This window comes from Ailuropoda melanoleuca, chromosome 11 (genome assembly GCF_002007445.2).
Source record: "Ailuropoda melanoleuca isolate Jingjing chromosome 11, ASM200744v2, whole genome shotgun sequence".
Lineage (NCBI taxonomy): Eukaryota > Metazoa > Chordata > Mammalia > Carnivora > Ursidae > Ailuropoda > Ailuropoda melanoleuca.
In genome coordinates this window covers 68,379,658-68,407,565 of record NC_048228.1, presented here as the reverse complement: position 1 = coordinate 68,407,565, position 27,908 = coordinate 68,379,658, and the positions used below count along the sequence as shown (strand labels likewise).

General features: G+C 44.3%; 1 protein-coding gene across 5 annotated transcripts in view; it reads left to right on the top strand.

The window, feature by feature from the left end:
* The window catches only part of KIT (KIT proto-oncogene, receptor tyrosine kinase), a 90,106-nt gene extending 67,941 nt beyond the window's left edge, over positions 1 to 22,165 (top strand). Inside the window, exons 8-21 of one of the 5 annotated variants that reach the window (XM_034671789.1) lie at positions 4,804 to 4,918; positions 6,562 to 6,755; positions 7,927 to 8,033; positions 8,125 to 8,251; positions 8,538 to 8,642; positions 8,730 to 8,840; positions 10,061 to 10,211; positions 12,099 to 12,190; positions 12,677 to 12,804; positions 13,873 to 13,995; positions 17,910 to 18,021; positions 18,135 to 18,234; positions 18,599 to 18,704; positions 19,827 to 22,165. In XM_034671789.1, coding sequence (XP_034527680.1) covers positions 4,804 to 4,918; positions 6,562 to 6,755; positions 7,927 to 8,033; positions 8,125 to 8,251; positions 8,538 to 8,642; positions 8,730 to 8,840; positions 10,061 to 10,211; positions 12,099 to 12,190; positions 12,677 to 12,804; positions 13,873 to 13,995; positions 17,910 to 18,021; positions 18,135 to 18,234; positions 18,599 to 18,704; positions 19,827 to 19,955 — 1,700 coding nt within the window. In that variant the 3' untranslated portion in view covers positions 19,956 to 22,165. The remainder of the gene's footprint in view (positions 1 to 4,803; positions 4,919 to 6,561; positions 6,756 to 7,926; positions 8,034 to 8,124; positions 8,252 to 8,537; positions 8,643 to 8,729; positions 8,841 to 10,060; positions 10,212 to 12,098; positions 12,191 to 12,676; positions 12,805 to 13,872; positions 13,996 to 17,909; positions 18,022 to 18,134; positions 18,235 to 18,598; positions 18,705 to 19,826) is intronic. The other 4 variants (XM_034671790.1, XM_034671792.1, XM_034671793.1 and 1 more) reach the window with 4 other exon arrangements.
* The last annotated feature ends 5,743 nt before the right edge of the window (positions 22,166 to 27,908 follow it).

Sequence of the window (27,908 nt, the reverse complement as noted above, 5' to 3'; positions counted from 1 at the left end):
AGGAGCCTGATGTGGGGCTCGATCCCATAACGCCGGGATCACGCCCTGAGCCGAAGGCAGACGCTTAACCGCTGTGCCACCCAGGCGCCCCTAAAGTATACTTTTATATGAGTAAAAGTTAACCTGCATTTTTTTATACCCCTGTTTCAGCTGATTTAAGTTCCTTTATCACAACAGTGTGGCAGGCATGTAGATTTGACCCCGGCCCAAATAGTGCCAAATTGCTGCAAAGCATTGCTGTGTGGCCATTAAAATACACCAGCAGACCCACAATCGGAAAAACACAATGCATCCTTATGATCCCTCTTCGTTTAGCCTTTTATTGTTTGGAGACTTCAGTCTGTGTTCTTTGCTGATGATAGCGTGTGGGCAAATGGGCATTTCTAGCAGGAGCTGGTCGAGGTGGTCAGGGGCGATAGGAGCTTAACTCAGAAATGCTTACCCATCCGTTACTCGTGGATCTTTTCCCACTACCACCCCACCCCACCCCCATCCCAATCCCCGCTCTTATTATCTGTGCTGTGTTCTTAAAAATTTGTTTTGTTCTTGCCTTCCATATGGACCTGATGGTGGCGAAAAGGGATGTTTTTCAAGATCACATATCTTTGGGGTAAATCGGCAAATGGTTAGGATTTTTAATGGCATGAGCCATGAATTCTCAGTAGAGTCTTAAGCACTCTGAAATCAGCCTACAAGTTGATCAGTGTTGTTGGAGACGCTGGAATGACTCAGGCCCACAATGCTTTGAAAGGAGAAAAGGCTATTTTCTTAATCTCCGCAGGAAATACATAACTCATGCACCTCTTAGGCTTATCTAAACCTCCAACTTGGGAGGAATTAGGGAATGTGTCATTTGGTATAGTGCTGATTGCAGAATATCTCTGAAACCACAGCTCAGATTTAACCTGGAGAATTGCAGAGTTATGTGTCTTTAAAAGCAAAGTGCATATTTAATGCCTTACACCGTGCATTGAAGCACTTACGAAATGCAGATGAGCCCAGATTTTCATTTTTAGGCATCAGATTTATACCTAGCTCATTCTTTATGCATTAAACATTTTCATAGTGCAACTTGCCATGTAGAGCTGAAACTGTACGCGTGTAATTTAGCCTTTTCAAAATGAGGTCTGTCATCACCAATGTTAGGGACACGGCTGGGATTAGGGTGAGGCGCCTGGGGTGTAAATTTTAAGGAGGCGCTCACTCATGGTGCCAGCCCTGTATTTGCTAGATCTTAACGAGGGTAGGTGCCTTCTTAAATTCCACAACCTACGTGCTTCTCTTGCCTCACCCTCGTGCCGGCCCCGACCAGGGTCTTCCAGGTACGATAAAAAGGCACACATTGCTGGGTCGGATTCTCAGTTTATTGAATATCTGGGATGGGGAAGGGGGTGGGGGGCAGGAATGTCCGTTTTAATATTTTTTTCTTAGTGTTTCGAATGCACATTAAAGTTCAGAGACCTTCTGAGCTTGGTTGGCCAGGCTAAGGACCAACAGGACAGAAGCTGCTTCTGCTAGCCTTGGGTTACAAACGGCCTGAGACAGTAGCTTAAAAATCGGCCCAATTAACCAGCACATGGGAACAAGTAGGCCAGCCGGACGGTGCCACTCGCCGGCCCTGGCCGTTGTGTAACTGCTACCAGGTGTCACGCTGGAAGGCTTGTAGCCAGAGCAAAACGTAACTGATTATGTAATTTTGAGCTGTTCCAATTTTTTTTTAATTAAAAAATGTTGTATTGGTTCATTATTAGCTAGCTACATGTTCATCGTAAAAAAAAAAATTAGAAAATAAGTCAAAAGAATAAAATAGAAACTATCCATAACCTGACTACCCAGAGATAACTATTGTTAACATCTTAAGGTACCCCTTTCAGCTTTTTTCTTTTTTTTTTTTTTTCCTATTGAATTAGTATTTAATTCCACTCTGAGAAATCTATCCTGTGGCATTAGGAAGGATGGGTGACAAAAGGAATGTCAATGTGAGGGAATCTGTCTTAGGGCCTTGATTGCCATCTGAGTCCTGTCCAAGTTATCTTTGCCATCTCTGCGGGGACCCTTCCCTCTCCCCTTTAATCTCAGTGTTAAAGCAAAAGTCACATGACCAGGTAGAGGTGTGGCTCTCTGATGGCCCACTATTCTAAAAGAGTGGAGTGTTCCTGCCCAGCAGAATCACCAGCAGGCTCTTCTCCCAGGCCCCTTCTTGTGATTCTAATCGAATTCCTTTGACTCTGAGGAACTTGGTTCTTCGGAGGGGACTTCATCGTTCAGACCGCTCTTACCGTGCGTCTGCCGCAGGTCAGACTCCACTCTGAGTCAGAGGTACGATCGGTAAGATGTGGTTCTGCCCTTGAGAACACAAAGTCTGATGGAGGAGGCAGACCAGGATGTTGTATGAGAGAGGCAGGTGCTCTAACATGCTGCGGGGATAGGGAGGAGAGACCGACCAGCTTGGCTTTGGAGAGTTGGGGATGGCTTGGAAAAGGAGATGACACTTTGAAAAGAGTCCAGAGAGACCTGCCTTCTGGCGCCTGCCATCTTCAGCAAATAGCATTCTCCTGAAGTTCCACTGTTTTTTTGTGTTCTGTCCTACTTTTCAGCCCAATCACACAGTTGCCCATGATAATTAAATGAGACTTGCCAGATGGATGCTCTCGCAAGACGATGGCTCGTCTTCTTGCTCTATTTGTGAAAGCTGGCATTGGATCCAAACTCTCAAGGATGCCCCTACCTTGAGATCGCTTTGGAATGCCGCTCTTTTGTGCGTGCGAGCCAAATGGCCTGTCTGTGCTCAGGGCCAGGCCGAGTGACAGGTGGGTGTGCCATGCATGTGGACGCTGCTCCTCGCCAAGCCATTTTGCCTGCAAGGAGGTGAGGTGCTGAGAGCCTGTTCTCCGGTGTTCCCATCCTTTGAAGAAATGAGCTCCTATGCTTCTGATCTGTCGGTCCTACCTTCTCACCACGTACATTCTTCCTATCAGTTGCAACATAATCGAGGTCAGATTCCCAATGCATCGGAAAACACAAACACGTTAATTACCACACTATCTTCAGCAATTTTTAGATCACTGATGAGAATATTCAGAGTGGCAAATACAGTTAATTTAATTGGTAGCAGACTTGATTAACCAGGGGTAGGTACTCTGAATAGAAAGTAATAGCTAACTCATTAATGATTAATAATCTGTTTCCTATCTGTTACTCCTGCTTCCTTCTTTGTGTAGCTATCTCATTTAATTGTTGGAGCATCATTATGAGATGGGGCCTGTTGCTATTCCCATGGGACACAGGAGGGCAGAGGATTGGTGAGCGTGGGAGCCGGCGTGCGGGTCTGCCTGCCCTGCGCGCGCCTCCCCTTGTTCTGTGCCTGATGCCATACTGAGGATTCGGGGTGAACGCATCCCCACCCCTGCCATCAGATGCTTACGGCTTAGCTTACTCATTCTCAAAGCATTAGAATCCTTCAAATATATTTCCAATAGAACAACTGAACTTAATAGGGGCGCCTGGGTGGCTCAGTTGGTTAAGCGTCTACCTTGGGCTTAGGTCTTGATCTAAGGGTCCTGGGATCGAGTCCCGCATCAGACTCCCTGCTCAGTGGGGAGCCTGCTTCTCCCTCTCCCTTTGCCTGCTGCTCCCCCTCTTTGTGCTCTCTCTCTGTCAAATAAATAAATAAAATCTTAAAAAAAAACAGGGGCGCCTGGGTGGCACAGCGGTTGAGCGTCTGCCTTCGGCTCAGGGCGTGATCCTGGCGTTATGGGATCGAGCCCCACATCAGGCTCCTCCGCTATGAGCCTGCTTCCTTCCTCTCCCACTCCCCCTGCTTGTGTTCCCTCTCTCGCTGGCTGTCTCTATCTCTGTCAGGTAAATAAATAAAATCTTTAAAAAAAAAATCTTAAAAAAAAACAAGAAGAACTGAACGTAATAAGTTCATTTTCCTTTCACTTTAGGAACTAATCTCAAGAATTTTCAGTGCTTTAGGGCACTCTTGATTGAATACCAGTTGATTATTGTCGTTACCCAGAAATGTCAAATTAGAGCATTCCTGCTGATACAACTTACTTTTTCAGTGATTATACACAGGTTTAGATATACGTATGAATAAAACTCTTGGGCTGGTTTCCTGTTAAAATTTCCTGTCCATATTTTGCATTTGAAATACAAATTTGGAGGTAAAAGCCCATGTTGTATTTTACTCTTATGTTTTGGCTTCTCTGTAAATAGGACGATTCAGTTCTTTTATTTCTGCCCACTCCCTTCTGCCCTCACCGCCCCCCCCCAACAAAGTACATTCCTGTGGGGGGGGGGTTGGGGGAGCATCTCTTCTGTAAGTCCTCTTAATTTTATCCACTCCAGTCTGCGCCATAACTTGAAATTCCTATGGCAGATTTAGTAATTTGAAATTCTGATGGCAGGAATCTTAAACAGGATTTCCACCTTCACCACAGTTGAGAATCCTAAAGTTTGGATTCGAAGCCATCTTTTAGATTCCTCCTCACTGGAAACAGAAACCTGGCCAGTGGTCCTGCGAACCCCGCTTCAGTCGTCCCTGAGCGGGGAGTTCTCAGGGACCCCCACATCCGCAGTGTGGACGGTCTACACTGGGAAAGGCTTTCCTGGTCTGACCCTCACCTCTGTCTCCCTGTGCCTTCCACTCACTGCTTCCGATTCTCCCCTTGAACACGTTCCCTCAGGGTCCTCCTCTTCAACCTCAAAGAAAGTTCTAAGGATTCGAAAACAGTGGGGGGGCAGTCCCGATGAGGTTTTCCAGCAGTCTGACGTATGGCTGTTTCTCTTTTCCTGCAGCAAAACCAGAAATCCTGACTCATGAAAGTCTCGTGAACGGTATGCTCCAGTGTGTGGTAGCAGGATTCCCAGAGCCCACAGTAGATTGGTATTTTTGTCCAGGAACCGAGCAGAGGTGAGAGGATTATTTTGGCTACTACTTGACATGCATGAGGGAAGGACTGCAATGTAGTTAGTTGCATGTCAGGTTTTCAGGGTTTTTTTTAAAGCTTTGTTCGATTATATTTTTTTTCTATCCGTGTGGCTTTTTAGGGGGCATAATTGCTGTATTTTTCGTGGTAGACATTAATTTTGTTTGCTGAAAAATGATTACTGAGTGACTTCTCTATTTTGGTGGTTATCTTTTGGATTTATCGTGCAATTTCTAGCCTGCAGGTAGATAAAGCAATTTTCCAGGACAGAGTAATTAGATTTCCATTCTATACACAGGAGGCAATGTGTGTGGGAAACGTGGCCGTAGTTATCATGAAAAAAAATTACCTCGGAAGTTAATTGCCAAGTTACCAAAAAGTAATGATCGTGCAGTTACAACATACATACGGCATTTGTAAGCTCCGTGTTTTTAAAAGGTTTTCTCCTTGATTAGGCGCCCGGGCCCTGAGCAGAACACATCTGGCATTGTGCTGCCTCTCTCTCCCAATCTGCACTTAAGCCTTAAATTGTCCTTTCACATTACCTGAAGATGAAAATGGGGTCACCCTGGCTGTTTTTATCCATCAAATGCTATTTTGTGCTCAGGCTTGAAAAGCCCAGTGTAACATCACAATTGAATAGTCAGGATAATAATAGAAATTTTATTTTTCACAGAATAGTCCCTTTGATCACATAAGTTGGAAGGGGTTACGTGGGATTGTTGTTTTCAGCAGTGTTTTAGTGGAATGTTTTCTTTGGGGAACGGTATGAAGGACTCGAGACCCCTGGAAAAGCCCCCACTGTGCAAGCAATCCCAGCAGTTACTGTTGTCCACACAGCAAATACTTAAGGAGTGCCAGCTGTATGCTAGACGCTGGTCTAGTGAGCAAAACGCAGCTGAGTCGCTGCTTTGTGAGTTTATATCTAATGGGTAGAGGCGAGCAAAAGATGAAATAAACAGTTAAGTGCTAACAAGGAAAATAAAGTGAGGTAAGGGAATAGAAAAGTGTTAGGTATATGGGGGACGTAATTTAAAATGGGGTCCTCTGGGTCCAGGCCCTGATGGGCTTTGCCACCTGGAGTACAAGCGAGTGGTCCAGCCTCTGTTTCCCTCCGTAAAACCTGGCACAGGATCTCGGCTGCTGGCGTGTTGGGGGCCTTCCTGTCTTCATCCTTGTGGACTTGAACTCTTTCCTCCTCTAGGCTCTTTTCTTACCCTCATGTACACTTTCACAGTTAACTCGATCAAGGTCTACTGTGTGCCGGCCATCTTTTCTTTCCTTCATTTCCAGCCCTTTCAGTTACCCTTTAAAGTGGGTCTTACCATCCCCATCTTCGAGCCGCAGAAACTGAGTCCTGGAGAGTTTTACATATCTGGTCCACAGAACAGGTGTTTGAATCGGGATTCAAACTCCTGTCTCACTCCCTGTTTATTCTTTTACGCCATGCCCTTCTTGCTCACGGCACCAGGGAAGTGCCCATTCGTGCTCACACTCTTGGTTTTTAAAAGGAAATTTCTGATTAGGACCCGCTCGCTTGGTTGTAGAAGTGTGCCAGATCCAGTGTGTTTGACTGATTGGTTGGTTTTCTTAGAGTAAACCCGGGTGGTTCTTTTCTTCCCCCTAGATGTTCCGCTCCTGTTGGGCCAATGGACGTGCAGATGCAAAACTCATCTGTAGCACCGTCTGGAAAACTCGTGGTTCAGAGCTCCATTGATTACAGTGCATTCAAGCACAACGGCACAGTCGAGTGTAGGGCTTACAACAATGTGGGCAGGAGTTCTGCCTTTTTTAACTTTGCATTTAAAGGTAACAGCAAAGGTATATTTCTTTTTAATCCAATTTTAAGGGGATGTTTAGGCTCTGCCTACCATATCAGTCATGATTTTAAGTCCATTCCATCAGTGGCCATGTCATTTCTGGTAATTTCTACATTGTCCCATGCTGTCATCAAACTCACTAAGTTTCATTCTGTACTAGTTAATAACACGTATGCAGTGATTTTAACCATATATGTATATATTTACTTGTGTGTGCACATATGTATGTATGCATGCACGTGTGTGTGTATGTATATATAGTGAATTATATATTTCCAGTCGTTTTCATTGAAAAAAGGGTAGAGAAAGAAAGTAGGGAGGTATATTTGCCTTATAGCCAAATAAAAACCAGATTTAGGGCAATTTAAAAATTTAAATTTAAAATTTTAGTTATCGAAAATCATGTATTTTAACACACTGCCCAACACTATATCAGAAAGTTAACACTGCCTTTTATGAAGTGATGTCAGTGAGCTATTTCTTTAATGTCTGTAAAATTGGATTTATGAGGGACTACCTCTCCTAACATAAGTTAAATGATCCTTCTGGATAAATTGATGAATTGGTATGAAGTTAGAAGACAAAGAAACTGGGCACCTACATATGTAGGGCTTAGTTTCTGTTTTCCCAAGTTGGCAAAGATGTGTGCCAATAAGTGGTATACTTTCAGTTTTTGAGTAATGAGGGGAAGAATCTTACATTGTTCTTCCTCACAAATTTTCTTCCTCAGATAGGCAGTGAAAAGGACACTTTAAAAATGTTTTCTTGGTTGTAAAAGAAATTCTTGCTCACTATGCAAAATTTGGAAAATACAGGAAAGCATAACGAAGAAAATATAAGCCATCCACAAAGGAAACCTCTTAAAGTTGTCCAAGGCAGGAAGTAGGAAGTTCATTTATATGTTGCTTCGTGTTGACAAAACAGCATAAAATTAGTCTTGTGCTACAGAAATCTCAGTTTCCACAGTAGTCTGGTTTAAAGTTGTTATTTCAGAAGATTCCTTTGAACAAGAGTAAGGTAATATTAGCAAGGCAAGGAGATGATGAGATGCCCTTGGCTCTGAATCCTGCTTGGGCTGTGAGATGGGGGGGGTGGGGGAGTTTGGGGTTGGGTGGTTGTGAAGATCCATGCCTGCTAATAGGTCGTGATGCCACATTCCCCTTTTGTTTTAGAACAAATCCATCCCCACACCCTGTTCACACCTTTGCTGATTGGTTTTGTGATCGCAGCTGGTATGATGTGCATTATCGTGATGATTCTTACCTACAAATATTTGCAGGTAATCATTCATTTGTTCTCTACCCTAAGGGCTGTAATGATTGAAATATTAATCATTAAAAGACGTCTGTCTCCCTTTCTCCCCCAACCAGAAACCCATGTATGAAGTGCAGTGGAAGGTGGTTGAGGAGATAAATGGAAACAATTACGTTTACATAGACCCAACACAGCTTCCTTACGATCATAAATGGGAGTTTCCCAGAAACAGGCTGAGTTTTGGTCAGTATGAAAACGGGCTTTCCATGTAACCTTTTTGCGTACACGTAACAGTGACTTTAGGGAGCCCCATTAGCTTCCTTTGTTCCGTTCCACCTGAGACAATAAGTATTTTCTGTGACATTTCACCACCTTTGATAGATTTTGCATAAAGCACATTATAGAGAAATGTCTCTAGACAGTTTTGTCCTTAATTCCTTAACAAGTCCTTAATTGCTGACTTTGAAATTACCCAGGTGATCCTTTGGTCCCACCACCACCACTTACTGTCTTCTCTTCCTTTCTGCAGGGAAGACTTTGGGTGCCGGTGCCTTCGGGAAAGTGGTTGAGGCCACTGCGTATGGCCTCATTAAGTCGGATGCGGCCATGACTGTTGCCGTCAAGATGCTCAAACGTAAGTTTCTGCAGGCCCCTGCATGCCCTCGACATTGGCTTGCCAAATAATGCTCTTTGCTAAAATGAAACATTTTTCTAATTTTAGCAAGTGCCCATTTAACCGAACGAGAAGCCCTAATGTCTGAGCTCAAGGTCTTGAGTTACCTCGGGAACCACATGAATATTGTGAATCTTCTTGGAGCCTGCACCGTTGGAGGTAAGGCTATGACCAAAATTCACTTTTATTATGTTTCAAATTATCAGAAGAGGGGAGATTTTAATACAGTTTTGACAATGGTTGATTATATCCTCTTGCCTGATTTTTACCTGGGTTGTTACCTCTTGCTAGATTTCACACCTCTGCCCCGAAAAGCTGTTGTTCTTAAGAATGTGTATTTTAATTTTATCATTATGGGGTGGGACAGCCCAGGACTTACTCTAGTTACTGTCGTGGACGTTGCGTCGACATTGACCTCTTGAGTATCTCCAGAAGTCTCCTCTCGTCCAGAAAGCTTTTCTTTCATCTTGCAAGCTTGATGTTTTGCTTGCATCACATTCGGTCACTGAAGGGTTACTATTCATTTGCATACCATAATTAAAGATAGACTTTGAAGCCTACGCGTTCTCAAATACACACCAAATGAGGCAAACACTTCACTTCTGTAAAAAAGTAAATTTCCAGGTTGAAGCAGTTCTGAACTAGAGCCTCCCATCAAGGATGTCTGTGATGTTTCCAGAAAACATTTGGTCTAATGGCACAAAGATGGGTAACACGAGCTCTTCCTCAAGATGCACAGAGACTCACGGTCAAGTTGACGGCTTATAGAATTTCTTAAAACAGCCCCCATACACATGGCTTCCCCATCATGGCTTGTTCGTGAAAGTTTCTGCCCAAGTCAGGTCGTTGCCTGTGAACTTCAGAGCGACAGTGTGAGGCATATTCACCACACGGAAAACCCTGGCGACCGGTCGCGCTTGGGAGGCAGGTGATGCCCTGCCTCTCAGGTGCTCCCCGGCTCTCCGGGCTCGTCCCAGCTGGCCGTTCCGTGCCGTTGGTTATCCTGTTATGCCGCACTTGGGGCCCTTCGTGTTTTCCGTAATCACATGAGGGGGCATGAAGCCCCGCTACACACAGAAGGGACTCAAAGGATTCATGCAGGAAATTTGATAATAGTGGGACGTCGAGAGCAATGACTCCTGTGTGTGTGACCGGCAGTCATGCTGGGCCCCGAGCGCTGCGTCGCTTAGAAGGTCAGCTACGAGGGGACTGACTTGTGGAGCTGTACTCCACGGAATGCTGGGTTTTGCTGAGCCTACTAAGAGTAGTCTTAGCAGTGAACCGGACTACAGTGGTCATCATCACCCCTGTGTGTGTTTAGGGTGGCAGGGTTGTTTACATAGCTCACCTCTTTTTAACCTTCTCTTACATGCCTGTAGGGCCCACCCTGGTCATTACCGAATATTGTTGCTATGGTGATCTTCTGAATTTTTTGCGAAGAAAACGTGATTCATTTATTTGCTCGAAGCAGGAAGATCACGCCGAAGTGGCACTTTACAAGAACCTCCTTCATTCAAAGGAGTCTTCCTGGTAAGACTGATTTACATAAATAGCTGTTGACAGGTGCTTCGTGGGGTCAGAAGGGTTTGCAATCAAGGCTGATTCTTTGAACAAATGAACAGAGGTACTTCGAGGCGCCAAATCAGAATTATTAAATCATTTGGATGTCATCAACAATTTAGAAAGTTCGAATAGTGTTTGTAAAGATTTAAGTAGTGTTAAAACTTAGATTTTTATTGATTTTTTTTAATGCATCTTTAGTTTTTTTTTTCCCCAAAGCATTAGTTCTGTTCAGTGGAATGAATTCTCTACCTGTTTCTCTTATCATGGCTCTATCCTTGTGTGTCATTTCGTTCATTCTGTTGGGCTTGGTACTATATACGTCTCTACAGTGAGACGCTGCTTATAGAGAAAATGCTAAAGCCTGTCAAGTTGTCTCGGGAATTTCTTGAAAACCTTTAACAGAGTGGCAGAAGAGCTCTGAGCATATCTCTGCACAGAGGTTTCTCACCATCTACCTCTGAATATTCACCTTATTTCTGTATACCTTGCCCTTTTTTTAAAAACTCATCATGCTATAAAAAGGCACAATGACTCTAGCACATTTTTAAAAATCCTGTACCTTATTTTCATAGCTTTCATCTTTAATATTGCTCTGAATTTGAATGATGTATAAAGAGCTTCAGATTCCTTTAAGAAAAATTAGCGTGGCTTACAACCAGAATAGCGTTCTTCTTCTCTGCCATACCTTGCCTGTTCTTTCCAAAGTTTGAGATCCACCATTGAGGAAGATTTCCTGGATTCACCCAGCCCAACAGAAACCATATTCATCGTGCCCAGTTCCTTATACTTTATATTTTGGAATCATGGCATGGATTTCTCCTGTCCTTTTTATTCATTCTGTCCCCTATATTTTGAGATGGCAAGACTTTGTTTCTTAAACTGAGCTCCAAGCCCTCAAGAAGACCTCCGCAACTATTACTGATAGGCGGTTACCTCTTAGAGCCCTGGCTGAAGTTTTAAACCCCAGGTGAAGCCTTTTTATTTTCCTTTTTTTTTGGTCCCGTAGACTTGAGTCGTGTCATGCGGTTGTAAAATACAGAACAGACCACCTTTTGTTAGTCTCTCCAGAGCATATGCCCTTTGTAGGAGTAAATGAGCCACTTTGACTTATTTCTAAAACCTTGGCCCCATATCTGTTTCTCAACTTTCTGAAATAATGGCCCAAATTGTTCAATCCGTTGTGGTGTTCTTTGTGCTTTGGGATCCCATATGGAACTGGAACCACCAGCATACTCCGAAGGAGATTGTTGTCATCGTGTTTCTATGCTAATCAGAAGCAGGAAGTACTAGAAATCTTGAAGACTTTCCAGCCAAATGTTGCAGATTCAAGAGGTCCAGATGGTTCAGAAAATCATCCAAATTATTGGTGTTTATCTGAACTAAACTTGGTTTTTTCAAACCTTCTTCCATCAGTCGCTATATGTTAACGATCCCTGCCCTCCCCCCATCACACATCTCAGAAGCTCTTGTTCTTTGTCTGTCTGGTCTCTTTCATCTTGTCTCTTGGGGCTAATTTAGAGAGTTGGAGGGAATGGGGGATAATGTTTTTGGCTCTTTGTTTCCCATTAAATCCTGGGTGTCAAGAGATGGGAAATTTCTAACCTAAGCCCCAACTATGATTGAACACAAAAATACGGTCTCAGTCCTGGGCATTGGACCCTAATGTTGAATATTAAAAACTCTTATCTTATGAACGAGATCTTCTTGATTCACACTTGGCAATACTTTCTTTAAGCAGAATCAGCCTCTTACATAAAAAAGGCAATGGGGAGACAGAGCCTGCCCCATGGGTACTCCCCCCTTTCCTGTTTCATTCAGTCCTGATTTGATGGATGGATATTTCATCTCTCACAGCAATGATAGTACTAATGAATACATGGACATGAAACCCGGAGTTTCTTATGTTGTGCCAACCAAGGCAGACAAAAGGAGATCGGCGAGAATAGGTGGGTACCTATCAAACAATAAAAACAACTTCATTTACACAGGATTTCTCATACCGCTGTGAAATACGCTGACATGCCCTGTAGTGGACGGGTTCTGCTTTCCAGCAGGGCCCTGTGGCAGTTGAGGGTTCCAAGTGGGTATTGGGGTCAGAGTATTTGTTACTGTATAGGAAGGAGCCTCTCGCTGCGTAGGTGAAAATATATGTGTATCAAATATGTATTTTGCATACCAAAATATATCAGATATTTTGCATATCAAAAAATAGAAGATTTTTATATTTATCCACCATCCTTCTCCCCGGAAGCCTCAGATCATGGTGATTAGCTTTGTGCCTGGGCACTTACCTTTCCTCAGTGCTGGGCAGGTGACTTGCCTGCATATTCACATCAGTTCCTTCATTACCAATCTTTGGTATCCTTGTCGTCACTGTCTTCTGTTTTCCGCGCTCTGAGGTTTAACTGCTAAGGATGCCCTTCTCCTAACAGGCTCATACATAGAAAGAGATGTGACTCCCGCCATCATGGAAGATGACGAGTTGGCTCTAGACCTGGAGGACTTGCTGAGCTTTTCTTACCAGGTGGCCAAGGGCATGGCCTTCCTCGCCTCAAAGAATGTGAGTGGGTGTGGTTCTTGGAGGAGAGCCCCCCCCAACCCCAACCCCAACAGAGCATTTTAGAGCCCTAGTTAGAATGCACAGTGTCATTTGGAAATGTGGTAACCCAAAACAGAGGCAATTTAGTTTCATGTTCCAACTGCTGTCTCTTTGGAATTCCTATTCTCGTTTATAAGCTTTTAAAGTGCAAGCCTGTCTAAATGAACTTTCTATGAATATTTTTTTTTATGCAGCAAATTCATTTAAAAATTTTGGCTTTCAGGATACAGGAGCTGCTCTTAGAAAATAGAGAATGATTTCATCAGCAAAAGGAGGGGGTGCCTCGTAGTTGCGGTGCTTGGGGAAGCACGTGCTTGTGTTTTATTGGGGTTAGACCTCAGTTATTGTATGGGCTCATGAAGCATAGGGGAATAAGGAATCAGAGAATAATAAGCATTTGGGGAAAAGATAGGGATGGTGGGAAGAGAATGATGGAACCAAAGCAAGGAACAGTCTCCGGAAGGGTGGGAGGAATTCCCTAGCAAACAGGACTAACAGACCAGCAGGGGGTAACAGATCCTACCGTTAAGTGTCATTGGTGACATTTCCAAACAATTACCAAACTGAAAGAGTATGAGATAGTATGGCTGAAATAAAGAGCCTCTTCCCTGTGTCCTTGGGAGACATCAAATTGGAGTTGCAAAGACATTTTTTAAAAACTCTATAAAAGGACATTCAAAGAGAAGCATGCAAAATGAGTTTTCGGTTTAAAAAATATGATAGGACTATTTATAATGTATTTTCCTATGAATGAAAGCAGTCCTAAGGAGGAAAAAAAATTTTTTATTCGAGTTGGCTTGGAAAGCAATTATCGTAATTAAGGTCCTAACGACGTGAAACATAAATTTTGAACATCATTCAAAGCATAATTGAGATCTTTATTTTTGGTGCTCCGAGTAGTTTGAGTGCAAAGCCAAGGTACTGGATTTGTGTCACCGAGCAGCATTCTAGTGTTCAACATAATTTTCGTTCTCGAAGAGTTTAAAATAAATGTAAGTGGTTTTCTTTTCTCTCCCACTCTCCTAATAGTGTATTCACAGAGACTTGGCTGCTAGAAATATCCTCCTTACTCATGGTCGAATCACAAAGATTTGTGATTTTGGTCTAGCCAGAGACATCAAGAATGATTCTAATTATGTGGTCAAAGGAAACGTGAGTACCCACTCTCTGCTTGACAGTCCAATGAAGGATTTTAGTTCCAAGTTTTTCTAAGAATTGCTTTTTATGAGTTTCCTAATGCAAATCCTACCTTTGAGATATCATGCATTTTAGCAGTCAAATTAAGTGTACTTCAGCAAAATTTGCATGGTATGCTGAACATTACTACAACTAACATTCCGATAATAGAATTCCTAATTCTAATTGTGTAATTATGGGGCATGTGAAAGAAACAGAAATAGCCTTAATTTTCATTATAGCCTGAGAATAGCAATGAACTCTATTTTGTTCAAGTGAAACAAATGTGGGCCTGAAGGTCACAGCAGGGGCATTTTATTTGGAGATTGACATGCTATGTGAAAAAGATGAAAATCTAAGATAATGTTCAGAATTAGGTATGTAGAATGTTGGCTCTTATAATCAATACAGAGCATATTAAATAGGTTCATAAGTAATAATGGGGTTAGAGAACATAGTGATTTTATTTCAAAGTGCTTTATTTCCTTGCCAATGCTCACTGTATCATCAGAACAACCCCCTGCCATGTCTTCACATTTTCAGAGTTGGAGAAACTAAAACTCAGTATATTTTATGTATTTTAGTAATAAATATCACTCATTTGGCAATGATGCAGGTCAATAAAGGCTGAAACCAGAGCCCATGATCTCCAAAGCAGCATCCCATTAGTATGGGAAACCATATAGTCCTGTGTAGATACTCGTCGACATCTATTTGCCCAGGCCCATTTCCCTAGTCCAGATTTATTCCTGGACGTGGCTATTTATGTGCCTTATGATAATGTAATATTTTCTCCTCCATCACCATGGCATCTCTATGGGTAGGCTGTACTTGACTTGGTTTTGTCGAAATGTTGCTGGCTTTACTTTCTGACCAAACCGTATATTTCTTTCTTTCTTTTTTTTTTTTAGAGTATTTATTTATTTGAGAGAGAGAGCATGAGCAGTGGGGAGGGGCAGAGGGAGAGGGAGAAGCAGACTCCCCGCTGAACAGGGAGCCTGATGCGGGACTCAATCCCAGGACCCTGGGATCATGACCCAAGCCAAAGAGACACTTAACCAACTGAGCCACCCAGGCGTCCCCTCAAAGCATGTATTTCTAATAAATCTCTTCTAAGACTAGATTTCATCATCATGAGGGTTCATAGAACCAAGTCCTCTCTCCATCCTGGTGCGCACACTATTGGAGAAAAGAGGAGGTTCCTTACCCGGGCCTTTGAATATTGACAGAAGGGCATGAGGAGGACGGCAGCAGGCTCTGGGCCCAGTCTTGCCGAGTTTGAATTTGGTTCCGTTATTAAGTGGCGGTGGGGTATTTGGCAAGAAATACCCAATGCCTCTCAACGTTGCTTTGTTTTCCTGCTCTTGGGAATGACCCTGTCACCTGCTTCATAAAGTTGTGAGGACGGAATGAGTTCATCTGTGCAACGTGCTTAGGACAGTGCAGCCACGCCGCAGCCAGTACAGACCTGTGCTTGGGACTGTTCTTTATCGATGTCTTGACTGGGAACATAAAAAATCATGACAGTGGTTATGCTGCCGCTTTTTAATCGCTTGCTACTGGGTAGGGACCTTAGTTGGCAGTGAACAAGGATGGGTTAGGTCCCACCAGGCTTCCAGATTGTGGGCGCCAACTCAGGCCCGTTGAGCTAACCAGTGACAGATCTCTCTTCACCAGGCTCACACAACGTGTTACTGCCCCCACTTTGTCAGCTTCTCAGAAAGTTCTTCCACTCCACGTAGCTTCTTAGTCATTTTTCTGCCCGGGCCCCTGCCGTAGTTTGGTGAGGCTGGTTGGAGCCCTTGTCAAAACGTTGTCTTAAATGCGTAAGATAAAATCTATAGGATTACCAAGAAATGCGGTTAAATTGGAATATAGGCCTCACACTATTGAAGAGTCAGTTAATGACGTCGGTACCTGTGCTGCTTTGTTACACGGCATAAGCAGCCTGTTCTGGCCGTGGGTCTAAAAGCGGCTGTAACTTGCAGCGGTGGTGATGCTGTGAGATGCGAGGGGAAGGTGGCTGTGGTTACTGCTGCTGACAGCCACAGAAGCTGCTAAGGTTGCTGGGCTTCATTGCCTTCATTCCCACTGAGGGAAATGCTAAACTTCACGTAGAAGTTAGTGAAAACCATGGGGCGCCTGGGTGGCACAGCGGTTAAGTGTCTGCCTTCGGCTCAGGGCATGATCCCGGCGTTATGGGATCGAGCCCCACATCAGGCTCCTCCACTATGAGCCTGCTTCTTCCTCTCCCACTCCCCCTACTTGTGTTCCCTCTCTCGCTGGCTGTCTCTATCTCTGTCGAATAAATAAATAAAATCTTTAAATAAAAAAAGAAGTTAGTGAAAACCAAAATGCCATTTTTTCCCCTTCCAAGTTGACAGGCCCCTGAATCCAGGACCCATGTGGTGGAGCTGAGGTTAAGAGCCCCTGTAGGAGCTTTAGCGTAAATTCTGGGAGGGGGTACTAGAACGCTTGCTCTCTTGCTTCCTTTCTTTTTTCCTGCTGGCTAAAGTAGCTTTAACACAAGGAAAAAAATCGTCTACCCAGTTTTCAACCCTAAATGGATTAAGAGAAGGATTGATGTAGCTTTTTATGGTAGACTAAGGTCCAGGAATCCAGAATGTCTGTAAGAGGAATAGTCACGGCAAGCTCGACTCGATTGTGGCGGAAAGGGTTCAGGATGTGTAGTTCAGCTGCTGAATTTAAAGCCCGATCTGCCGCTCGCCACCTTGGAATCATCATGGTCGCCATAAGCCGCTACTGTTCATTGTGTGTTTGCTGATGCGAGGCAAGTGTTAGAGACGAATGAGTCAGCAGTGCTGTGCTAAGGACTTCTGCCCACGTGATGTCATTTAACCCACAACACAGCTCGTGAAATCTGAAGCATTATTTTTGCCTGACAGAAGAACATATTGAGGCTTAATTACAGATACTTATGTGACATTTCCAGTGTATTCATAAAGGATAGTTTGGGTTTGATATGACAGCAAACCCCAAAGAAAAGTAAAAGAAGTGTGGTGGCAGCAGACCAGGGCTGGTGTAGAATGCCAGGACCAAATTCTTCTACTTTTCCATTTTCCTCCCATCACTGGTGTCGCCCTCGATACTGGCTCAAGACGGCCTCTAGATAGCCAGCCATCCCAGCCAGAAGGCAGGATGGAGGAGGGACAAGAAGGAAAAGAGCAAAGGGCACATGCCAGCCATGTTTTCAGAAGGCTGTCCCACAGCTGCCATATCATACTTATCTCTTAGTGGCCAAACATGAGTCACATGACGCTAAGCTGCAAAGGAGCTGGGAAATGTAGTTTTTATTGTGAGAGGCCACGTTTCCCCTATTGGGGAAAATGCATTCAGTGGTAACTAACAAATCTCTGTGTTACTCAAGGCCAGTGGTGGAGCCAGATTAGAACCCAAGCATCTGTCTCTGACATGTGTGCTCTTAACCACCATTCTGTATTGACTCAATGTTCCTATCTTTTTTTTTTTTAAGATTTCATTTATTTATGTGAGAAATTGAGAAAGCATGAGTGGGACGGGGGTGGGAGCAGAGCGAGAAGCAGACTCTCCATCAAGCAGGGAGCCCCATGTGAGGCTTGATCCCAGGACCCCAAGATCATGACCTGAGCTGAAGGCAGACGCTTAACCGCCTGAGCCACCCAGGTGCCCGTCCATGTCCCCATCTTGAAAATGGGGATAGTACCTTGTGACCCACCTATTTGAGAGGTAGGGGAAGTCATCTGGGTCAGAGGGTAAAAGGCCTTTGTGAGGTGGCAGTCACCCTCTCACCCCCACCCCTCAGCAGGAGCCATGGCTGTAGAAATATTTTCTATCCAATTTTTTTGAGCTTCTTAATTAACATTGCCAAACATGTTGTGCTTGCGTTACAGGCTCGGCTACCTGTGAAGTGGATGGCACCTGAAAGCATTTTCAACTGTGTGTACACATTTGAAAGTGATGTCTGGTCCTATGGGATTTTTCTGTGGGAGCTGTTCTCTCTAGGTAAAACGCCTTGCCAAAGGCACCTTGGTTAGACAGTGAGCATCTCTTTAAGGTTTTATTGGTGTCCTGCTCGCTTATTATTAACACTGATTTGCCAACTATTTGTGCCACAGGAAGCAGCCCCTACCCCGGGATGCCAGTCGATTCTAAGTTCTACAAGATGATCAAGGAGGGGTTCCGAATGCTCAGCCCTGAGCATGCACCTGCCGAAATGTAAGGGCCGAGATGTTCTCCTGCAGATTGTGCTTCTCCTTTTATTTTCCTTTTCAAAGACAGAAACCCGGGTGTGGGGGGTTTCACTAGTACAGTCTGAAATATCAACATCTCCTGGTTCCTTTTTATGACATCCTGATCAGAGGTCATTTTTTGTAGCTTATTTAAATAATTTCTTGTCACCAAATAGGCAGAAAGTTTCCGCAGCCTCTCAGAGGTACAGTGTTTTATTTCATGCCCGTGCCGTTCAGTATGCCCAGTTGCATGGCCCAGAGATGATTTTTGAGATGGTCGCATGGCATACACTGTGAGAAGCCAGGCCAAGGGCGTTGAGGAGTGATGGGAAATGGCCCTTGCTTTGCAGGTACGACATCATGAAGACTTGCTGGGATGCTGATCCCCTGAAAAGGCCAACGTTCAAGCAGATGGTGCAGCTCATTGAGAAGCAGATTTCAGAGAGCACCAATCATGTGAGCACGCTCAGGCCCCTCTCGGGTCCGGGTTCTCCCTTCTCAGGCTCTGGGGGCTCTGGGACCCAGCCCTTCTCTTCCTGGCTTAGGCAGCATACTGGGCTTTGGGTAGGCAAGGAAAACAATGGAAACAGGTTCTTTCTGCCCGACCCCTGTCCTGAATGTAAAGACATGAGATGAGGAAGAAAAAGAGGGGAGGGCTTTGCACGCCAAGTGTGCGGGCAGAAGCTTCCATACGGATTTGTTGTGTTTCCTCCCCCACCCCAGATGCTGGTCATGGGGTCGGTGTGTTCTCCGTCTCACGTGTCCGGGCCATTCAGCCTGTGGACGGTTGGGGTAATGTGAACTAGAATAAAAGCATAGAAGAGACAGCTTGTTATGGCAGGGAAATAAGCCTTCTGCTCAAACAGGCATAGTCAGAAAATGGCAGCTAGCTGTCATGCCCACAAACCACATAGAATGAAGAGCTTTTTGAAGTCAGGAGATCCCTGCCAGTGATTTGAGGAGGTGGTGGGGGGGGATTCAAAACTCCAACCCATTATTTCTTCTCCTGCTCTTAAGAAAGAATTAGTGATCCTTAACTCATATTTTTTTAAGCTGCTTTTCTGATGGGTTGTGTGCTTGGAGCTATCCTTTCTAGAGAGGATACCACTGATATTTCTGGATTAAAGCTTGGACTTCTGGGTGTCAGAGCATGTTTCAAATTAAACAGCATTTCCCACCCACGTGTTTAGTTCTCAGTGGAAGACCCCTGGGAAGGGCCACCAGTTCCCAGCAAATGACATAAGCCATTGGGTGGTAGTTGGCCATAGAAGTTTATAAACCCTTTTAATAGGTTAGATAGTACTTGTTCCTGGATATATCTCAGCAGAAAAGCAATTTTTTTTTTTTGCCGTCATGTCTTATGTGTCAGACCCTGAGGGAAATGAGGGCTAAAACAAAGCTTATGTTTTCTTTTGTCCAATATGATTGGGGGTTTTTTGGCCGTGAAAGTCTTGTAAATTTCCTCTCTTTCAAAGAAGCTTTGTAAGTTACTTGGGATCCTGAAGCTGCACATGGCCCCGTCTGTCATGGTGTTCGTTTTGGGGGCTGGCGTATTCACTGTGGACTTGCCTTCCTCAGATTTACTCCAACCTGGCGAACTGCAGCCCCCGCCAGGAGCGCCCTGCCGTGGACCACTCCGTGCGGATCAACTCTGTGGGCAGCAGCGCGTCTTCCACTCAGCCCCTGCTGGTGCACGAAGACGTCTGAGGCAGGAGGCGTGCCGGGAGGGGTCTCCCCAGCAGGAGTGATCCCTGTTCTTTCGGTCTCTATACTGGTTGTTTTGTTCTTCTTCGGCTTGCATCCTATTCCAGAGTAGTGGACACGCCGCTGTAATCCCATCTTGACACGCACACTTTAGTGGCCTGTGACTTTGGTCACCAGCCACCATCCCGTTGTAAGAGTTCAAACTGCATCTTCTACTCCCCATAGCCAGGCAGCGCCCATGAATGAAAATAATAATAATAATAATAATAATACAGACTTGGAGCAAGGGAGGGTGGGATGGACTGGACACCCCGAGTCCTTTCCAAGGCTTTTCCAGTTTCTGTTTGAACAGCATGGTTGGTAGTATATTTGAATAAATGGCAGTAGTCGCCTTCGGGCCTCCTAACCATCCATCGTGATACGATGATGCAGCAAGAGTAGAAGCTGAAACCTGATCTCTTGATGTGGAAAATGGAATGTTATTAGAACAAAGGGCAGAAGTCTGTGAATATCTGGGCTTAAGAAATGTGGTATTTCATGCTGGGAATGAGACATAGGCCATGGAAAAATGCTCCCGAGCACGAAGGACGTGCTGCTGTGCGTGAGCCTTTGTACTACTGACCAGGTTTGTAAATAGAGTTTGCTGTTAGGACGCCGAACTGGAGAGAAGCCTCCCCGGCTGGCTTCTGTATATACTCATCTCTACATTGTACATGTTCATATATTCAAGGGGGGACAACCTACCAGAGGTGGTTTCTGGATATGACCCTGGCTCAAGTCTGCTGTGTGTAGAAATAGATGAAGAGCCAGACGGGTTTGAAGGAAACCGTGTTTTCTGTTTTGTTTTTGTTTTTAAAGGAAAAAAAAAAACCATAATTGCCAAGCACAATCTTAACAAAAATCTCCTTTCGTAGCCTATGAACTTGCTCCACAGAGTCTCCAGAACAAGCCTGCCAGCTTCAGAATGGCATTGGGCTCAATGGATTTGATGCCATTTGGAAAAGTGACTGATTCACTGCCTGACTCCCGCAGGAGGGACAGAACAGGGCTGTTTTCATTTGGAATTCTTCGGTAGCCAGAAATTAAATTGAGTTTCAGCTGCCTCTGCAGACGTGTCCTGGACGCCGGGCCAGTACCTATATGAGAGAGAGAGAGAGAGAGTGTGTGTGTGTGTGTGCGCGCGCGTACGTGCTTGTAGGCAGATATTTCGGGGGTATTCTTGCCTTGAGCCCAAGAGGGTCTTCGTACTCAAGGAGTAGCTTGGCCCTCATCATCAGGACCCTCTTGTTTCTCTTCACCTGGCTGTCTGCAGGAGCCTCCCCAGAACGCACGTAGCATCCACACAGGAAGCAGAGTGCTTAAACTCTGCTTATTTGCAGTCCACTTACACTTCAAGCTCCCTGTTCATACTCAACATACTGTACCCATTCCTTAGACCCATCCCCCCGCTAAAGCATATTTAAATTTTACCCCTTCGGCTGTAGCCCAGAGAGTTCACCTTTCTTTCTATTTTTTCTTTTTTTTTAAAACTCACTGCCCAGCTGTCAGAGGTCTTTGTGTGTGCTGCAAGGTTTGTGTGTTGTCTCGCGAGATTCGGGTATGCTGCCTTCACGGTTCCCCCTCCTGGGTCCCTAAGACTACATTTAGAGAACTGTGGTCATTTATCTGGAAGTAACCATTTGCACTGGAGTTCTATACTCTCGCACCTTTCCAAAGGTAACAGGTTTTGGGGTTTTGTTGTTACACGAGAGATCGTCGCTGTTTGCCATCCTTTGTCGGAAAATTTTCTTTGTGTTTCTCTTGACTTTGATTATAGTCAGAAACGTGGTTGTTAATTGTAGGTGTCTAGGTACTTCAGGGGCACTTCACTGAGAGTTTTGTCTTAGGTATTCTTGAAAGTTTATATTTTTATAATTTTTTTTTTTACATCGGATGTTTCTTTGCAGTGGCTTAATGTTTGAAGTTATTTTATGGCTTTTTTTTGTAAATATTGAAATGTAGCAATAATGTCTTTTGAATATTCCCAAGCCCATGAGTCCTTGAAAATATTTTTTATATATACAGTAACTTTATGTGTAAATATGTAAGCGGTGCAAGTTTAAAGGATGTCGGTGTTCCATGTGTTTTTTCCTGTTATGTTGTCCAATTGTTGACAGTTCTGAAGAATTCTAATAAAAATGTACATATAGAAATCAAGTGGAATTTTTTGATTATTTCTTCAAGCTTTAGTGAAACTCAGCGTCAAAGTGTTAAAGTGTATTCACTCCGACGACATTAGAAAGTTTGTTCCTGGTACGCCTAAGATAGAAGCAAGATCATCAGATCGCTAGGATTTATATACTTGAAGATTCAACGGGTGTTTATTAAGAATTCAGTATGTGGTCTATTTTCTCATTCTATTTTTACAACCCAAGGTCTCCATTTAAACTGAAAAAGAAATAGGAAACATTTTGAGAATACTACACATTGCTATGATTATTATCAGGTTGATTTGGGTGAAATGACCGTTTTTGCGGGCAAAGTGATAGCTAAATAGCAATTTCATGTGGTTCAGTCTAATATAACTGGCATGTTTCCTCGTAAAAGAGATTGTCTAAAAATAAACTGTAAAGTAATCCACAGGGTTTGACATGAGGACTCCCAGGAAAGTTGTTTGTCTTCTTGTTGGCTTGGATTTTGAAGAGAGTTTAGTCCATCATGAGATGTTCATGCTCTCCCCTTCAACCGTTTATTCTCACTTTGTGATTAGAAAGTACCGTCCAGACCAGCGGAAACTGCACAGGGCCTGAGAGACCTCCCCGCTTGAGACAAACAGCAACCCTGAACCACGGAATCCTGTACCAATGAGTTAGGCGCATAAAACACCATCAGTTTTGATTTTCTTCATTGACGTGGCATCTGTACCAGCCGAAGAAGTATCTCCAGAAAGGAAAGGGAAGAGGCGTGAAAGGTGTGACCTTATATAAGGAAGAGGAATCCTTTGCAATCAGGAGGGAATCGTGTGGCCAGGCAAGAGTGAGTGAAAAACACCCACATTTCGGCCAGGCATTTTCCATTATTGTATTACAGACAGGAATGAATGCTAATGGACCACAAAACAAAGAAGTCCTTCCTTTCTGAAGGTTTTCAGTGTCATTGAGACTTTTTCATGTGTGTGAAATCTTGTTAAAAGCAGTCAACGGGCTCTGTATTATTAGCCTGTAGTTAGTTCCCTCACTGGCCCAGCTTTGAATCACAAAGTAGCATCAGATCCCTGGTGTCCTGGCTCAAACTGGGTTCAGATCTTGGTTCCAGCCTTGTTTCGACCACTTACTGCTGTGTGATGCTGGGCAGATTGGCCCTTGAAATCTTAGTGTCCATAACAGCATAATCTGTCTCGATGTACTAATATGAAGCTGTCAAGACCACATTCATATGCCTGATACATAAATAGTGCTCACAAATGGTAACTTTTCATGGCTAGTTAGGCTTACTAGGAGCAAAGAAGATGCTTCCATACCAGCATGACCCAGTTGGTATCCCATGTGGAACTGTACCGTCAAAATTTGCTTCTAGTTGTCTCTCCTAAATGCAAACAATATCACACTAGTTTGCTGTGAAACTTGAGTTTGCTATGGAGATTTCAGTATTTTATTAAAACCCCAACTTTTTCTCCAGGAATTCAGGGCTCCCTATCAAGCCCTCCTTCCTGGCTTCTCTTACATTACCATAGACACATGAATATCCCCCACTCTGTCTCCCTCCACTCTTCAGGCTTCACATTGTCTGGTCCCTTCCACTCAGCTCCCACCTTTCAAGACCAGGGAAATGACCTCAATTGGAAGTTGCCTTTCGGTTCCCATGGCATTCTGTCCCCATAACTACTTCTTCCTCCCCGCCCCCACTCCATCCTGTCTTAAGATCAGGTAACCTAAAATTACCTGTAAGTGCTAGGATTGCTAGTTTTATTGGTTATCATTTACTTGTTAAAATATTTATCCAAACCCTCAGAGGTTAAATTGCTCAAGAGGTTGTGAGAGGTTAAGATTTGTCTAAATTCACTTAGTAAACATGGAGCCTGAATTTGGATCCGGTTGGGGTCTGTACTTGGGTGGTGGCAAATATCCTGGGTCCGCCCACGCTGGCATTCCCCACTCCGTGTCCGTGCAACATCACTCACCTATCACACTTTCTCATGGGGCCAAGATGATGCCTTAGAAGTCCCAGTCTTCTCCAGGAAGCCCATGCAAATCTACTGGAGTTAGCCTAAGGAGAGACCGACCTGTTGCCCTTAGATGACCACCACGTTTCGGCTTTCTTGAGACACAGGTGCTCGCTGTCTCAGGCACTCCTGAAGCTTCTAGCACAGTGCTTCATGAGTGATTAATTAATACTTTTGAATGAATAATTAAACATCCCATCAGCATGGAGTAAGGGAGAGCCATCTGGGAAGACACGGGTCCCGGAAAGACAGGAAATCGCAGAAAACACAACTTTTACCCAGAGTGGGACCTGACAAGGCGACTTCCATTTTATACTCGCGGGCGGTGAGGCTTTGGGGAGAAAGGGAAAGGGGAACGAGCAAGGTTCTTTGGGGCAGGCTTGTCGAGGCGTGCACAGCTGCTTTGTGGGAACGAGGAGAAACAGACCAAAGGGGGACTTTGGGGGATGGGGAAGGGTGCGGAGGAAGGGAAAGTGGCAGAAATTCTCTTTCCTTAGTTGGGATGGGGAAAGGCACTGAAGCTGCCAGCAAGTCCCTGGGCCGGAAGTACGGAAACTGCAGACGGGGGACCTCCCCCATCCAGGCTTGATCTCCGGAGAGGGTCGGTGGGGGCAACACCTGCATGGGGAAACAGCCCCCAGGAGGGGTCTTGGGATCAGCTGGGCTGCAGCAGGAAGTACCAGCTGGTCAGCAGCCGAGTGAGTTTTTGTGAAGGAAGTACTGGTCTTCCGGAGCTGCTGCGGGAAGTGTTACGTGCCGTGGGGTGTGAACAGCAGAGAGGTATTGTACACGGTTCTGGGTTCTGGAGATGTCCGAGAACAAGGTGCTGGCAGGGTCGGTTCCTTCGGAGCACTGTGGGAGAATCTGTCCCACGCCCCTCTCCTAACTTCTGGTGATTTGCTGGCCATCTTAGGCATTCCTTGGCTTGCAGACCTCTGCCTTCTTCAACGGTGTGTTCCCTCTGTGTGAATGTTTGTGTCCAAATTTCCTCTTTTTATAAGGACAGCAGTCATGTTGGATTTAAGGGCCCATCCGTCCTACTCCCTCATCTTAACTAATTGCATCTGCAATGACTTGATTTCCAATAAGGTCACATTCTGTGGTACTGGGGGTTGGTTACCATTATGACTTCACTCAAATGCTGACCAGCTGGTACTTCCTTCTCCCCAAAGCCTCACCTTGCCCTGCATGCAAGGTGGTTTCTGTTCTTCCTGTTCTGATTCCCCTTCAGCTCCTGTCCATGGAGAAATTTTTTAGCATTTTTATTGAGGTATAATTAACATATCATAAAACCCACTCATTGTAAGTACAATTCAGTGATTTTATTAAATTTATAGAGTTGTCCATCCAACCCTATGATGCAGTTGAACATTGCCATCATCCCCCCCATTTCTCTTATATCTGTGTGTAGTTAATAGATACTAAGATAATTTCAATGAATTTCCAATTATTCTTGCCTTGTAAGATGACAGCACACATCTGACTCTTAGAGCAGCACACACTCATTGAGTCTTTACTTACTGTCTCTGGGATCCTCCCAGGTGTTCTGGTCATATAACTAACAGTGATAATTGATAGGTTACTTTGTTTGGAGAATTATCAGTGATGATGAGGACGGTATAATGATGATAACTATTGAATGTCTACCATGTACCTGGATCTATGTCAGCTGTTTTACACATATTTCTTTATTGAAGCTTCACATTACCACTAGGAGGTAGCTAATATTTATCTCCATTTGAAGATGAAAAAGCTGGGATGCCTGTGTGGCTCAGTTGGTTAAGCATCTGCTTAACCAGGTCATGCTCCTGGGGTCAGGGGATCAAGCCCCACATCAGGCTCTCTGCTCAGCGGGGAGTCTGCCCCTCTGCTTCTCCCTCTGTCCCTCCTCCTCCCACATCTGCTCTCTCTCTCAAATAAATAAGTAAATCTTTTTTTAAAAAAAAGATAAAAAAAACTTTGCCTCTCAGAAGCTCACTGTCTTGCCATAAACCTCATGTTTAAGAGAGTGGAGCTGAGAGGCAAGCACTAGTCTGTTTCACCCCTGAATCCTAGGATTTTAAACAGTAATGTCACCAATCTAGTTGGTATACGGGCAAGCCCTTTTTTATCCTCTTCTGGGCTTTGGCGGATCTTTAATCATTTCATTCACCTTCAAAGATGTAAGAAAAGATAAAGAAATCAAATCAACCACTTTGCCACTCATTACCAACTCTTCTAAATGTTGGTGAGAATGATGGTTGAAATAAAAATGTGGGGTTCCAGAATCATCTATTGATTTCACAGGTTCGTGATCGGTCCACTCCCATATGTACCATGCGAACTTCCCCATATCCTCCAGGAACGTTTTTCCCTTTATGTTTCAAAGAATAGTCTTGTTCATTTGAGCCTCATGAGAAAAACAAAATGTTGGGTTTGCAGAGGGAGTGGGGTCTGAAGTGCAGAGAAGAGCATTAAAGAGAGGTCAAATCAAGAATTTCGGTTCAGTGAGAGTGGGGAGTGAAAATACCACTTTGCCTTTGTTTCAAACAGTTGTTATTGTTGGTTATAAATTAACAAGCTGTTACCCATATGTCTCCTTCACTGTTGATTCCGCTTTTGTTGGTTAAATGCAGCTTTTATGATGTGGGTTCTTCTGTGAGGGGTTTAACCTCACAAGGGCTGGGTCCTCGGGGTAAATGTTCCTAGTTGAAATAAATGTTCTCGAGTGGTTCGCCAATGTGTCTCCATCCATGGTTGGCTTTGAAGTGTGCGTGCTTTTTCAAGCACATCAGCAGGACTGTGGCTTATGTTATGAGACTGACCTTCTTCTCTGTGGTCTGTGGCTTAGCAGCCACACTTACTCTATAGCAAGTAAAGAATGAGGACAGGCGAAAGGACGCTTTCATGGCTGCTTGTCTCAGGATGTGAATAAGCATTCTGGGGCTGAACACATTTGTGTCCACACAACAGGCTGCCTGGCCTGAGTGCCAGATCTCCCTTGTGTGGCACCATTTGCCTCTAATAAGAATACGTGTTTACTTTTGTGGCGTGTTTGGTATAGAAAACTAGGATGGGTGAACTGACTTTCTCTACTGCTTACCTCTAAATATTCCAGTTGGCATTATAATATGATGTGAAAATACTTTTCATTTGGTGAGCTAAGCAATGAACGACTGCACGAAGTGGCTTCGTTCAGAAGGATGCAGAGACCTCAAAGACTCAGTGAAAAGGAATGCTGTCATTGATTTATGTCTGTGTGGACACGGGTGTGAGAAAGGTAGCTTATGTGCTGCTCACTGTTAGAGCGCACGCTTACATAGCTCTTCCTCCGTCCTGAGTGCTTTGCATACATCAACGAATCTGACCCTCTCAACAGCCACATGCAACAGTTCTTATGTTATGGTTGAGGAAACTAATCACAGAGAGGTCAGGTAGCTTGACCAAGGCCGTGTAGCTAGTAAGTGGCTGGGGCAGGATTTGAATCCAGGGAGTCGAGCTTCAGAGTTTGGGCTCTGACACTATGTCCAGCTACCGCTCTGTAGTTATTGTCCTGTTTTGATCAAGACAGACAACCTGGGTCAGTAAAGGACTTGCATTTTGTCCTGGCCTGTGATCCAAGAAGGATTCTTCCCATGGTGATCACTAGACTGGAGCTTCCTGTCCTATTGGCCTTCTTTCCTTCCAGGCTGGTGAGCATTTTAGGTAGGAACCTTGCAAAACGAGACGACTTTTTCAGGCAGGGAAAGAGGAAGTCCCCAGGATGAACAGGTGCT